Consider the following 14067-nt stretch of genomic DNA (forward strand, 5'->3'; position numbering starts at 1 on the left):
GACTGGGGTGCAGTTAGCACCACCTCAGGTCATTCCGCTTGTAATGCAAGTATAAACTGGGCAGATTGGCTGTTAAACTGTACGGGTTGTCAGTTTTATTAGACGCGTTTTAGAAGAAGTGATTTGCAATAGAGAATACCGTTTTTTCTCACTTTTATTCTGCTACTTATGAACATGCTAAACTGTGTGGTGTGGAGCAACTTCGGAGCTGCTAGAATAAGCCCCTATGAGTTCAAACGGTATCAGAACATTGTTTTCATGTTTGGCTTGGTTTAATTATGTACTATGAGACTTAACATACTCATGTTTGGCTGTTTAAACAAAACTAAAGCTTCTATTCTTACAGACGTTATCATTCATATTTTATTTATTATGCTTTACTTTTAATAACTGTGCAGGGATAGAATTTCAAAATTGTCAAACTTCATGCTCACTTTTATTATTTATATGCTGTAAAATATCCTAATGCCGGATCACGTAAAGACAAGCAAAATATAATGGGAATGACACTGAGCTCTATTTAAAAAGTGCAGGCCAAGTTAGAAACATTTAGCCTTATATTTGGTGTTAGCTGTACATTTTTGCGTTGATTAAGGAAACGCTCTGGGTCTAAATGCTGTAAAGTTGTAATAATGTTAATTGCGCTTAGCATTCCAGCATCATAAGATTTTATGATGCTCAAAATAATTGAAAGTCAGAATTATAATCTTTTGGATCTTATTCTAGAAGCTCCGAAGTTATCCTGGCTAAACAGCATGGTTTGGCATGTTCAGAAGTAGTGGAATGAAATCGGAGAAAAAACCCTTATTACCTATTTCAAATCGCATCTTCAAAACTGCGTCTAAAAAAAGTGACAAACTGCCCGGTTTGTACGTGCTTTAGAAGCGGAATGACCAGAGGTGGTAGTAACGCCATCTGAATTACGGGTTTTGCTCTCTCTACCAAACCTATATTTCAGGCTGTAGCTCGTAATAACTATCTTGTAACTCGTAATAGCAATCTCGCCACCCTTTAAGTGCTGTTAACAAATGTTTTGTTTTTAGAAGCAGTTTGCTTAATGGAGTTATGAGAATTGGAGTTCTGGGCAAAAAATGTGAGTTGAAGGATTCTTTGACAAACCGATTGGATTGTGTCAGAGCAAGACTGAAACCCCTTCTAAAAAATCCGTTTAGACGCGGTTTGGACTTGCGGCTTACAGAATAGCAAAGCATGCCAATCCGCTTCTAAAGTGCACTTAAGAAGCTGTTTGTCACACTTCAAAGCTACAGTAATAGGCAACTTTGAGTCTCAATCAGCTAATATGTCAGATTTAATTCCGTTTTAGCACAGTAAACATACATCTATATTTTATTTTTTATTAGAACCTCTGTGAAAATTGTTTTAACAGATCACAAGCCTCTGTCTATAAATTCCTTTCTATTGTTACACTTGTATGTGTTATTTTATTTTAAACCATATGAAGTTATAAAACAGGACTCAGAAGTTTTTTCCAATGCTTTTTTATTATTGCGTATACTTCTATAACATATATGCTCTACATTGGATACTATAGCAGCTACCGTACTACTGTTAATGCAATCACATAGCCTTTTTTGTGTAGGGGCTCTGTTGCTCTGGTTACTCCTCATTTATCTGTGTCAAACTAGCAGTGTCATATATTGATGGTTGTCTGCACTGGTGGCTGTCCCTGATTTGTCTGAACTGGTGGCTGTCCCTGATTTGTCTGCACTGGTGGCTGTCCCTGATTTGTCTGCACTGGGGGCTGTCCCTGGTTTGTCTGCACTGGTGGCTGTCCCTGATTTGTCTGCACTGGTGGCTGCCCATTATGTGTCTGACCTTTCTTCTCTACTGGCTCATTTGCCTTTTTATAATTTGACCCATGTTTCTTTTCCGGTGCTAATCCATGTCCCATTTTCTCATGTGACCCCTGGTTCTTCTCCGGTGCCAATCCATGACCCATTTTATCACGTGGCCCCTGGTTCTTTTCCGGTGCTAATCCATGTTCCATTTTATCATGTGGTCCCTGTTGCTTTTTCTGCCCAGGCTCCTCTCCTGGTCTCTGACTTGGTTTCTGTCCCTGTTCTGGGGTCTTTTCCGGTGCTAATCCATGTCCCATTTTCTCATGTGACCCCTGATTCTTCTCCGGTGCCAATCCATGACCCATTTTATCACGTGGCCCCTGGTTCTTTTCCGGTGCTAATCCATGTCCCATTTTATCATGTGGTCCCTGTTGCTTTTTCTGCCCAGGCTCCTCTCCTGGTCTCTGACTTGGTTTCTGTCCCTGTTCTGGGGTCTTTTCATGTAGATGTCTTTTTTCTCTTCCCTTATTTTCACATGGTGTCTGCTTGCTGGCTTGGCCATTCTGTTCTGGCTTCTGGCCCATTTTCACTCCTGGTTTCTCTCCCTTCCTTTCTCCCACTAACTGTCCCTCTCCTTGAGCTTTTCCATTGCCACACTGTCCCTGTTTTTTCTCTCCTGGTGTCTGTCCCTGTCCATTATGTTTTTCATGTGGATCTAATTTGCCTATTACTCTATCTTCGCCTTTTTCAGTATAATTCTGCTGCTCTGTTCCCCTTCCTTTTCTCTTTAGCAGTTGTGGTTCGGGCTCCTTCCCTTTTTCATGCCAATTTGTTTGGTTATCCCTCCCCTGTACTGGTGTCTTTCCATTCCCCTGTTCATTGCCTCCCATCTTTTGGTCTTTCTCAGGTTTTTCATTTAGTTTTACTGGCGTAACTGCAAGAGAGAAACGGAAAGCTTAATAAACACAAATGTTAAGGTCAAATGTTGATCTGGTCCTTTGACCTCCAGGGACACCCAAGTTCCCGAGATATTTGTAATTTTTTGTGCCATGTCTGACACATAAAAACATTCATTTGTCTGATAAGTCGCCAATAAATCTTGGGATGTCATCTGAGGAGCAAGGCTAAAATTAGCGTACATATGAACATAGCGTCCACTGGAACAATATTTTAATATTTTAGATGGAGGGAAAACTGCCGGTATCTCCGGCACCAGAGGTCAGATCAGAGCACCTTAGATTCACTCCAGTTTAGGTAATATGAAAAATAGCTGCTGCCCCTCAACCCCCCACCTCCCGCAGAAAAACAAAAGACCAGCATGGACTGCTTTAACCCAAGTGCCATATTCTGAACAGAAGGCACTCCCTTATACAGTGTAAATATCCCTAAATAAAATATTGAAGTTCTTATAAAACTGTTACTGTATATTTCTAAATACACAGTGTGCCTGAAGTCTTTTACTGGACATCAAGAAGGTCCTTCCATAAGTTTGTTGTATATTAGCTTTTGAGAAGACAAAAAGCTCTCAAGTTTAGGGTTAGGTTTTGGGTACAGTTCTAAAAACATTCCAGGTTTTGGATTTGTTTTTGCCAAAACTCATCAAAAGGTTTTTGTTGTGGATTTTTGGATTATGTGGAAAATTTGAATATAATGCAAAAAATCATAACGTCATCTAATCTGGAGGTGTTTTGTAAGTATCTATGCCATTTGCAAACCATTTAGCAAAAATAATAATAACATAATTATAATATACATGTACGTGGTGTATACTGAGTGTATGCTGCAAGCGAGGATAGCAATTGGGAAAATATGGTCTTTAAGCCAACAAATAAGGGTGCACGTTATAAAGTAATAACTATTAACTTGTAATTTGTAAAAGTCACCTGGAACTAATTAACTGGTACTGTCAGAAAATGTACCTACAGTATACTGTATACAGTATATTCTTCTAATTTCTGACTGAGAGAAAGAGTATGAGACAGGTCAAATTGTTCTCCCTCTCCCAAAAGAAGTAGATTACAAATAAAATAAATATATATATATATATATATATATATATATATATATATATATATATATATATATATATATAGCCCTGGTAGGTTTGGGTTATTATTCTGTCCTCCTACTGTGCAATAATCCCTGGTAAGGGCAGGTTTGCCAGGAGTTAAGATGGGTTCTCCCTACTCACTGTAGTTCAGTTGGTCAGAGAAGGTAGTGCTCAGGCCTTGTGTCAGTCAAGGGCACAGGGGTGGGGCTACTGGATCTGTACTAAATGAGCTGCATTTCCTGTTTTCAGTTAGTTGCTCCTACCCTGAGAGGAGCTGAGTCTTACCTAACTGAGCTGTCAGGGACCTTCCTTTTCTCTTTAGCAGTTGTGGTTCGGGCTCCTTCCCTTTTTCTTGCCAATTTGTTTGGTTATCCCTCCCCTGTACTGGTGTCTTTCCATTCCCCTGTTCATTGCCTCCCATCTTTTGGTCTTTCTCAGGTTTTTCATTTAGTTTTACTGGCGTAACTGCAAGAGAGAAACGGAAAGCTTAATAAACACAAATTTCAAGTTAAGGTCAAATGTTGATTTGGTCCTTTGACCTCCAGGGACACCCAAGTTCCCGAGATATTTGTAATTGTTTGTGCCGTGCCTGACACATAAAAACATTCATTTGTCCAATAAGTCGCCAATAAAAACTTGGGATGTCATCTGAGGAGCAAGGCTAAAATTAGCGTACATATGAACATAGCATCCATTGGAACAATATTTTAATATTTTAGATGGAGGGAAAACTGCCGGTATCTCGGGCACCAGAGGTCAGATCAGAGAACCTTAGATTCACTCTAGTTTAGGTAATATGAAAAATAGCTGCTGCCCCTCAACCCCCGCCTCCTCCCCCAGAAAAACAAAAGACCAGCATGGACTGCTTTAACCCAAGTGCCATGTTCTGAACAGAAGGTACTCACTTATACAGTGTAAATATCCCTAAATAAAATATTTAAGTTCTTACAAAACTGTTACTGTATATTTCTAAATGCACAGTGTGCCTGAAGTCTTTTACTGGACCATCAAGAAGGTCCTTCAGGAAGTTTGTTGTATATTAGCTTCTGAGATGACAAAAAGCTCTCGAGTTTACGGTTAGGTTTTGGGTACAGTTCTAAAAACATTCCAGGTTTTGGATTTGTTTTTTGCCAAAACTCATCAAAAGGTTTCCGTTGTGGATTTTTGGATTATGAGTAGAAAATCATAACGTCATCTAATCTGGAGGTGTTTTGTAAGTATGTATGCCATTTGCAAACCATTTAGCAAAAATAATAATAACATAATTATATTATACATGTACATGGTGTATACTGAGTGTATGCTGCAAGCGAGGATAGCAATTGGGAAAATATGGTCTTTAAGACAACAAATAAGGGTGCATGTTATAAAGTAATAACTATTAACTTTTAATTTGTAAAAGTCACCTGGAACTAATTAACTGGTACTGTCAGAAAATGTACCTACAGTATACTGTATACAGTATATTCTTCTAATTTCTGTCTGAGAGAAAGAGTATGAGACAGGTTAAATGGTTCTCCCTCTCCCTATACCAAAAGAAGTAGATTACAAATAAATTAAATATATATATATATATTATTAATATTATTTTTAAAAGCACCCATCACCACATATATGGATGTTCAGTTGTTGTTCTATCCACCTGGCACTGATTGACTGGCTTACATGTAAACAGGAGACAGGTCATATGGTGGTGAGAAAAAAAAATAGAATCTGAATATTACTTAGTGCCAGGTAACAAGCACAAATGGAGAAAGTAGTCTAGACTGGACTGACTGAGACAAGCCTAATAGTGGGAGACTTGTCTCTGCTTAATACAACGTACAGTAATGTAACCAATCAAATTAATTATTATTTTTATAGATAATTAAATTCTTATACAATAATTATTATTCAATATTACATGCCTCGCCCAGTCTCCACTATTTCCCACCCTCCCTTCTTTCCCCTGCTGACCGTTACCAAGTGCAGCAGGGGAAGGGAGAGGCGGGTTTATAATGAAGGATGAAATATTGCGAGATTGAAACCAAAACAAGGATTTTGCCTCAGGCCCAGCACTGAGATTTAAGGTCTGGGCAAAAATTTGCTCAGATACTGAGGTTCCGCTGTGTCAGATTCCAAGAACCTAGACTTGTTTAGCTCTAATTGTGATGTTTTCTGATGTTTTTTCTGTCCCCATATTGAGTTACTTTATCCAAACATAATCAGAACTAAACGGGAATAATTTGATTTCCATTAGCAATTGTAGACTTAGAAACAATATGTACAATCTGTCATTGTTAAATCCCCAGTTACAGTTCTTTGGACACTAATCTAGAAAGATGCACATAATCATTATGTTATAAAACAAAAATGGAAAAATATCTTCTAAAACAACTCAACACACCCAATTTACTTAAACAAAAAATTCGGATTATAAGTCTATAAATAAAAAGTATAGGACATCCATACCCCCTGGCCCCATTACACTTTGACTACTGAATCTTTTTCTAATCTAGACACCCTTAACCTACAGATGTAGACCCATTTCATTTTCTCTGTGACCAAGGTTAGCAGGGGAGAATGAACCATGGCAAATAAGGCTAAGGGAAAGTCTGCCGGCAGCAGAGAAAGATCCAGCCGTGGAAGGACTTGGCTTACTTTACCACGGCTCAGGGGAGAATGAACTGTGCTACATCTGCACATAATGCCAATTATGTTATATTTTAAATGTTAGTGACCCTGTTCTAACTTAATAATACAAAATACTAACACAGTTTGATTAAATATTAATGAGAACATTAAAATGATAATGAGCCATGTGCTATTTAAAAAAAAACCTTATACATTACTATGTACAAAAAAACAAAAAGGGTGTGTGTGCCAAGCACACACATTTTAAGTGAAACTTCTTTGTCTTTGTCACTGTTTTGTCACAGAAATTGTATCTGTGATGGTGATGTATTTAATTCAAAATCAAAACACAAGTTTAGAACGTGCGTGCTGGCACACCCCTGCCCCCCTGTTTTAGCTATTTGCTCATCAATATCTATACTAACTATGAATTCCTCGTGTTTGTGTGTGTCTCTGTGTGTGTGACAGTTTGTTTGCGTGTGTGTGGCTGTGTGTGTGTGTGCCTGTGTGTGTGTGACTGTGTGTGTGTGTGTGTGTGTGTGTGTGTGTGTGTGTGTGTGTGTGTGTGTGTGTGTGTGTGTGTGTGTGTGTGTGTGTGTGTGTGTGTGTGTGTGTGTGTGACTTGGTGTGTGTGTGTGTGACTGTGTATGACTTGGTGTGTGTGGGTGAATTGGTGTGTGTGACTGTGTGTGTGTGTGTGTGTGACTATGTGTGTGTGTGTGTGTGTGTGTGTGTGTGTGTGTGTGTGTGACTGTGTGTGTGTGTGTGTGTGTGTGTGTGTGTGTGTGTGTGTGTGTGTGTGTGTGTGTGTGTGTGTGTGTGTGTGTGTGTGTGTGTAGTGTGTGTGTGTGTGTGTGTGTGTGACTGTGTGTGTGTGTGACTGTGTGTGCGTGACTGTGTGTGTGTGACTGTGTGTATGACTGTGTGTGACTGTGTGACTGTGTGTGTTTGTGTGTGTGTGTGTGACTTTGTGCGTGGACAATACTGTCTGTGCATTATTTCAGTATGTTGCCTGGTTTTTAATGCTCAAAATACTGTAGGTTCTACAAAGGACCATGTCACTTTCTATAAAAAAAAAAAAAGAAGACAATTGAAGAATTGTGTAGTTTTCTAATATTTCTTACTTACATTATTTGCACGTCTTAACTCTGGGTACACTTGAAAAATAAACCTACTGAATGTGACTGAGAGAGCTCTGTGCAATATCATTTCATGTTAGTCCCAAGGTATCACAATCTTCAATGATTCTACATTTCTCCAGGACCAATACAGCTACTGGGCTTAATTCCGGGTGTGAGAGAAGCAAATTATTCATCATCTTCCCTTCTCTTATCCAAAGCAGAGTTAGCATACAAATGGCCAAAGCTTACAAAGACTTTGAAATAAATGTTTAGCGTTTCCCAGCTCTATAGTATTCAAATTAAACAGTGCACATGATACATACCCAACACACCCATGTGTATACAGCTACTGGAAAGTACAATTGTACATACTACATAATCACATTATTTACTAGTAATTGTCTAATTAGTTCAGTTGGTCTGGTATACACTATATTTCAAGTCACCTTGTGCCCTCAACCACACACTTACCCTGTGGTATCAGTCCCGCTACTGCCAATCCCAGCAGCGCAGAAAGGGTGAGAAAGATGAGAAACTTCATGTTTTTAGGTCACTGAACTACTTCTGCAGGAGTGGAAATCAATCATCAACCTGATGTACCTATGCAAGTTGCTCTTCTATTTATATCAGTCCTATGGTATTGTGTTCCTTACAGCACACAAAAAATCTCAGACCCCCAATTAAAGAATTATTCCAGCTCATGAGACCTATGATTTGGGGCATTGTTGCTATTCAACAAAAGCTAGTAATCAAACACCATTTTTCTATAAAACCATGACATTCTATTTTATTCAATTTCAACCTCATATTTAATGTATTGTTGTGATAATCTAAGCCTTTATTTTCCCAGCTGAAGTCCAATTAACACTTTCAGAACACATTTGTCTTGGCTTCAGCCTACAGGACCTACTGTATTCAGTAAGTTTCGATAAGTGATTTATCGACAGTTTTGAGCACTTTTCTACTGAGTTTGTATGTGTAGCTAGCTATTCAGGGAGCTCCAATAACATGGCAAATTCGTTATAAAACTGCTTCTTTCTGATCGGTAGCACTCTTCCTCAGAGACACTGAGCAGTAGCTCAAAAAATGCTCTAACACACATTTTTTGACAAATCGAGCTTTCAGGTTGCTCCGAGATGCACATCGTGGCTGCAACTCGCACATTCTGCTCATGTGGCAAAATGGGATCCGTGATGTGCATGTGAAGCAGAAAATGTTTTGTTACTAAATTGGGTTGAAGCCGGGGTATCCGGTGCTGCCCCACATTAATATCAGCTCCGGAGTTCCTATGTAATAAAAATACATTTACAGCCAGGTTCATTACCTTAGTGCCTAACCGCTAAGGTAATAATGGGGTTAAATACTAGTGCCTGGCTTGTTGATGGTAGAGGGGATGGGTGAAGCTTGTAGTTTCCCCAGGGTGGGTGCTTAAGCATACCGGAAGGGTTGCGGGAGGAGTTAACCCCTTCATTACCGTAGTGGTTACTACCACTAAGGTAATGAAGGTGTTAACCCCCCTTCCCCCCTCCCCCCGCCATCCCCCCAGTAGGCTTAAACACCCACCATGAGCCAAATACCATCTTCAGAGTTGCCCTGTGGTGGGTGTTTAGGCATCCCGGGAGGAATTAATCCCCTTCATTACTTTAGCAGTTATAACTGCTATGGTAATGAAGGGGTTAACCCCTACCATGAAGCTTAACGACCCCCTTCATCCACCCCCTCTACCACAAACACCACACAGGAATGGGCAAAAGAGATATTAGCCAAAGATGATGCTTATTGTAGCACTTTTGCACAGTCAAATAATCATTTCAGTGCAATATACAATAAAATACATTACTATAAAAAACGCATTACTATAAAACAAAACTCTAGCCATTTAATCCATTGATTGTCACTGTGGTAATCTATGCCCTCAACGGGTCACAGATAGCCACATTAGCAACTATAACCTTCACCCACCCCCTCTACCACCACCCGCGTAGTGATGGTTGACCCATTCATTACCTTAGCGGTAAGCTGCTAAGGTAATGAAGCTCCGTTTTTATTTTAATTATATTAACATATTACTGAAGCAGGAGATTTCTGGACCTGACCCACATTAATTTCAGGTCTGGTGACCCCCTGCTTCTCGTGGACAGGACCCGGTATTGGGTGACGTCATCTCCTGCAACTTTCTTTCTCCTGCGTCACTTGATGCGGGACATTTAAACTTGCCAGAGATACCGGTACCCCCTAACAGAGGCCTGGAACTCAGACCTGAAATTAATGCGGGTAAGATCCCCTGCTTCAATAATATGTTAATGAAATTAAAATAAAAACAGGGCGATCGCATTTAAGAGCTGTGCAGGGAGATGCAGGCTCTCTCTGTGCAGCTCTTACAGACTGCCGGCAGATCGCTCTGGCAGATCTTAGAAAAAGACAGAGCTAAAGACACTGCTATCCTGATCGGTATGGCGTTTTCCTACCAAACGGTATCTCGCTTGCGATAACTGTTTCCGAATACCGTGATAACACAAATGTCATACCAGGGGGTAGGAACATGGTAACCCAATCGATATGGCAGCTATGGTAGCTTATCGGAACTACTTACATAGGCAGTACATAGTTACATAGTTACATTGTAGATAAGGTTGAACAAAGACATGCGTCCATCAAGTTCAACCTATGATAAATTTAGACAACAGATACGTTATCCTATATCTACACTTACTTATTGATCCAGAGGAAGGCAAACAAAAAAAAAACCAGTGTCATATCATGCAATGATATCTCATAAGGGGAAAAATAAGTTACTTCCTGACTCCAAGAATTTGCAATCAGATTACTCCCTGGATCAACATCCTTCCCATGTTTACTTATTTGGTATTTCCCTGAATACCTTTCCTTTCTAAAAAGATGTCCAACCTTTTTTTTTAACAAATCTATTGTATCTGCCATCACAGTCTCCATGGGTAATGAATAGCTTCAATTTAACTGCCCTTACTGTAAAGAACCCTTTCTTTTGCTGTTGGTGAAATGTCCTTTCCTCCAACCTTAAGGGATGACCCGAGTCCTTTGTACTGCCCTTGGGATGAATAGTTCTTTTGAAAGCTCCTTGTACTGTCCCCGAATATATCTGTATATAGTTATCATATCCCCTCTTAGAAAACTCTTTTCTAATGTAAATAAATCTAATTTAGCTAGCCTCTCCTCATAAGTTAGATTGTCCATCACCTTTATTAATTTAGTGGCTCTTTTCTGCACTCTCTCTAGTTCCATAATGTCTTTTCTTAGGACTGATGCCCAAAATTGTACTCCATATTCAAGGTGTGGTCTTACTAATGCTTTGTAAAGGGGCATCATTATGTTTACTTCCCTTCCATCCATTGCCTGTTTGATGCAAGATAAGATCTTGTTTGCCTTTGCAGCAACTGCATGACTTTGGGCACTATTGTTAAGCCTGCTGTCTACAAGCACTCCTAAATCCTTCTCCATCAAGGATTCCCCCAATTTATCCCCATTTAATTTGTAAGTCGCCTGTTTATTCTTGCTTCCTAAATGCATAGCCTTACATTTATCTGTATTAAACCTCATCTGCCATTTACCTGCCCAAGTTTCCAGTTTCTCCAAGTCCTTCTGGAGAGAAATTACATCCTGCTCTGATTCTACTACCTTACACAATTTAGTGTCATCAGCAAAGATGAAGATTTTGCTCTCCATAGGCCCTTATGTTTCTTGGAGATGGGATTCAATATAAAGCAATTTCTCCATTTGTACTGTTATCCAGTAAGGAGGGGGGTTCTGTATAAAAACAAAACCTCTGTTATTGGAAAAAAAATATGCTACAATGTATATTCTATTGGCTTTCTAATTAAAAACCCTGTTTGCTTAATTGCTATGTATATGTCTCTGTGCCAGGGCTGTAGAATAGACAAATTGTCATCTATGTTAAATTACATAGCGGGATAAATGACAAAATTCATTTTAAGATAAAACCTGTATCATTTTTACAACCATAATATAAATTAATATGGACAATACTGAATAGTTAGCCAAATGTTTGCTTTATAAAATAGATTTACCGTGGCGATTACTATAGGTATTATAAGGAATAATAACAATTTACCCTTGCTTCCATATTTTATTCTTGGTGGGCTGTGATTTGCATTTTAGGGCTCAGCTGGTCAAGCCAAGTTAGAGTAAAACTCCTAGACTAATGGGTTTATTCAATAAAGTTTGGTAGTGCCGATTTACTGCACGGAAAGTCCCATTCATTTTAATGTTACTTTACATGCTATACCGCCAAGGCGTCACTATCACACTTTATTGAATAAGCCTCTAACAATCTATGTAAAATGTAAGACATGTATCTAACAAGCTTCTAATATTTAACACAGCCACAAAAATAGTTCAGTATGCAAAGACCTATCTTCATTTGTTAAGTAGAGGATAATGACTTTATTTTGCAATCTCATTATCAGACCCGTGATTTGAAATCCTAAAAAAAACAAAAACTTGAAAACACGATGTCTTATCTTTCCAGAAATTTGACACTCTAGTTGGAGAGGGCGGAGGTCAAATGAGCGGAGGACAGAAGCAAAGAATTGCCATTGCTCGCGCACTGGTCAGAAATCCCAGAATCCTTCTTCTAGACATGGCTACTTCTGCACTGGATAATGAGAGTGAAGCCACTGTTCAAGAGGCCCTTGACAAGGTGCGCGTTTTTGATTCATACATAATACACTATTTAACTTATAAAACTTATATTTAACTTATAAAACTTTCAATTGTACTTAGAGTTATTTGCGATTATGGGGGTTATTTACTAAATTCTTCTGGCTGCAAAAATGGGTTAAAAGGCGTGCAAAGGAATTGGACCAGATTTATCAATGGAAGACTAATTTCTTTTAGTGGGAGTCCTTTTCTTTGATAAACATAGAGGTGCTTGCACTGGTTTTGCAGCAACAATATGTTATAGTGGCAGAGTACAGTAAAGATATGTGGATTTCTTCATTATTTATAACACGTGATCAATGTCATTGGAACAGCAGCTGTAACATGACCAGACTATACAGAGAATGCATTAGAATGTTACCTGTGGCCACAATGGGTCATATTTGATATTCACCACAAATATGTGTAGTGGCTCATTAAATGCAATATAGTGAGTTGTAAGAATGTATGTCCTACTGTAAATGAAATATTCTCTCTTCAGGTTCGCTTTGGGCGCACTACTATATCTATTGCACATCGGTTATCTACAATCAAAAATGCAGACGTCATTATTGGGTTTGAGCATGGAAGAGCAGTGGAAAGAGGAACCCATGATGAACTACTGGAAAGAAAAGGCGTTTATTTCATGCTGGTCACTTTACAAAGTCAAGGAGATAAAGCACTAAATGAGATGGAAAAACAAAGCAAGTATTTTTTTTGTTCTGCAGTGCTTTCTTACTGCCTGATGAAAGAGCATGTATGTCCCCAAAATGTTGCATTCCTAGTTCTGTATTTTGTGTATGATCATTTTAAGTATGTTACTACTTTTGTATATGAAGGTTTTTTAATGGAGATGGGCTAAATATTCTATATATTATCTTTTATATTGTGTAGAGTGGTATTTTTTGTATCCCTTTTCCTGCTAATACAGTATATGTTCTGATAAAACTTTCTATGTCGTTTATATCCCTTGTACAGTATGCTTGAATACAATGATGTATCTTTTTCAATAACCAAGTCCAATGTTTTATCTTCCAAATGCAGAAACCGCAGAATTTGAAGAGCCTAAACTCGAGAAAGTAAATTCTTTCAGAAGAGGAAGCTATCGGTCAAGTCTACGGTACGTTTGTCAAGAATGCAGTTGCTTCACTAACGCTCACAGTCTGCTTGAATTACCAAGAATTATTTTTATTCCAATGATCTGAGAAAAAGGATGTAATTAAATATTAAAGCATAGCTAGAAAATCAGCTAACAGGTGTCTTTATCCCTCCCCCCCCCGGACATTTTCTGAAACACATCACATGCATGCCCTTTGGCTCTGAATAATCGTTATGTTGATGGTCCCGTGATTTGACATTTTCTTTAGGACTGAAATGTAATACCATTCACTTTCTTTCTAAGAAAAAGAAGGATTATTTTAAGTACAGTATGTTCAACTAAGTCATACACAAAGGAACCACAAAAAATTCCAGTATATGATATCGAGACTTACGTCATAAAACATACGTCAACAGACAGTGAATAAAGACATTAAAAAGTCTAAAATTAGATTAATAAAGTATTTACTTAAAATGGAGAAAGTGTTTTCTAGAAATATAGCTGTTAAATTACAGTATTTTGCCTCAGATTTTGGGAGGTTTGCTTACACCGTATGTATGTACTGTATGTATGCATGTATAATCATAACATGGTTGGCAACTGATGCAGTGTTAATAAAGGCTAATAAAAATGCATATTTGTTTAAGTGTTGTTCAAATTATATTTATAAGAACTTTATATATTGGAGAT

The 14067-nt window shown here is 38.5% G+C and overlaps 2 protein-coding genes across 3 annotated transcripts in view; one reads left to right on the forward strand and one right to left on the reverse strand.

Moving 5' to 3' along the window:
- Positions 1-14067, forward strand: part of LOC142499589 (bile salt export pump-like) — a 71190-nt gene that overhangs the window by 42676 nt on the left and 14447 nt on the right. For both annotated transcript variants that reach the window (XM_075609143.1, XM_075609144.1), the window contains 3 exons: positions 12109-12279; positions 12781-12982; positions 13323-13398. In XM_075609143.1, coding sequence (XP_075465258.1) covers positions 12109-12279; positions 12781-12982; positions 13323-13398 — 449 coding nt within the window. The remainder of the gene's footprint in view (positions 1-12108; positions 12280-12780; positions 12983-13322; positions 13399-14067) is intronic.
- LOC142499588 (uncharacterized) lies at positions 1491-8204 on the reverse strand. The gene is made up of 3 exons (XM_075609142.1): positions 8055-8204; positions 4135-4314; positions 1491-2733 (listed from the first exon to the last, which is right to left on the reverse strand). Exons 1-3 carry the CDS (start codon positions 8122-8124, stop codon positions 1652-1654), a joined length of 1332 nt encoding a protein of 443 aa, XP_075465257.1. The 5' UTR covers positions 8125-8204; the 3' UTR covers positions 1491-1651.

The sequence above is a fragment of the Ascaphus truei genome, chromosome 7, assembly GCF_040206685.1.
Source record: "Ascaphus truei isolate aAscTru1 chromosome 7, aAscTru1.hap1, whole genome shotgun sequence".
Taxonomy (NCBI): domain Eukaryota; kingdom Metazoa; phylum Chordata; class Amphibia; order Anura; family Ascaphidae; genus Ascaphus; species Ascaphus truei.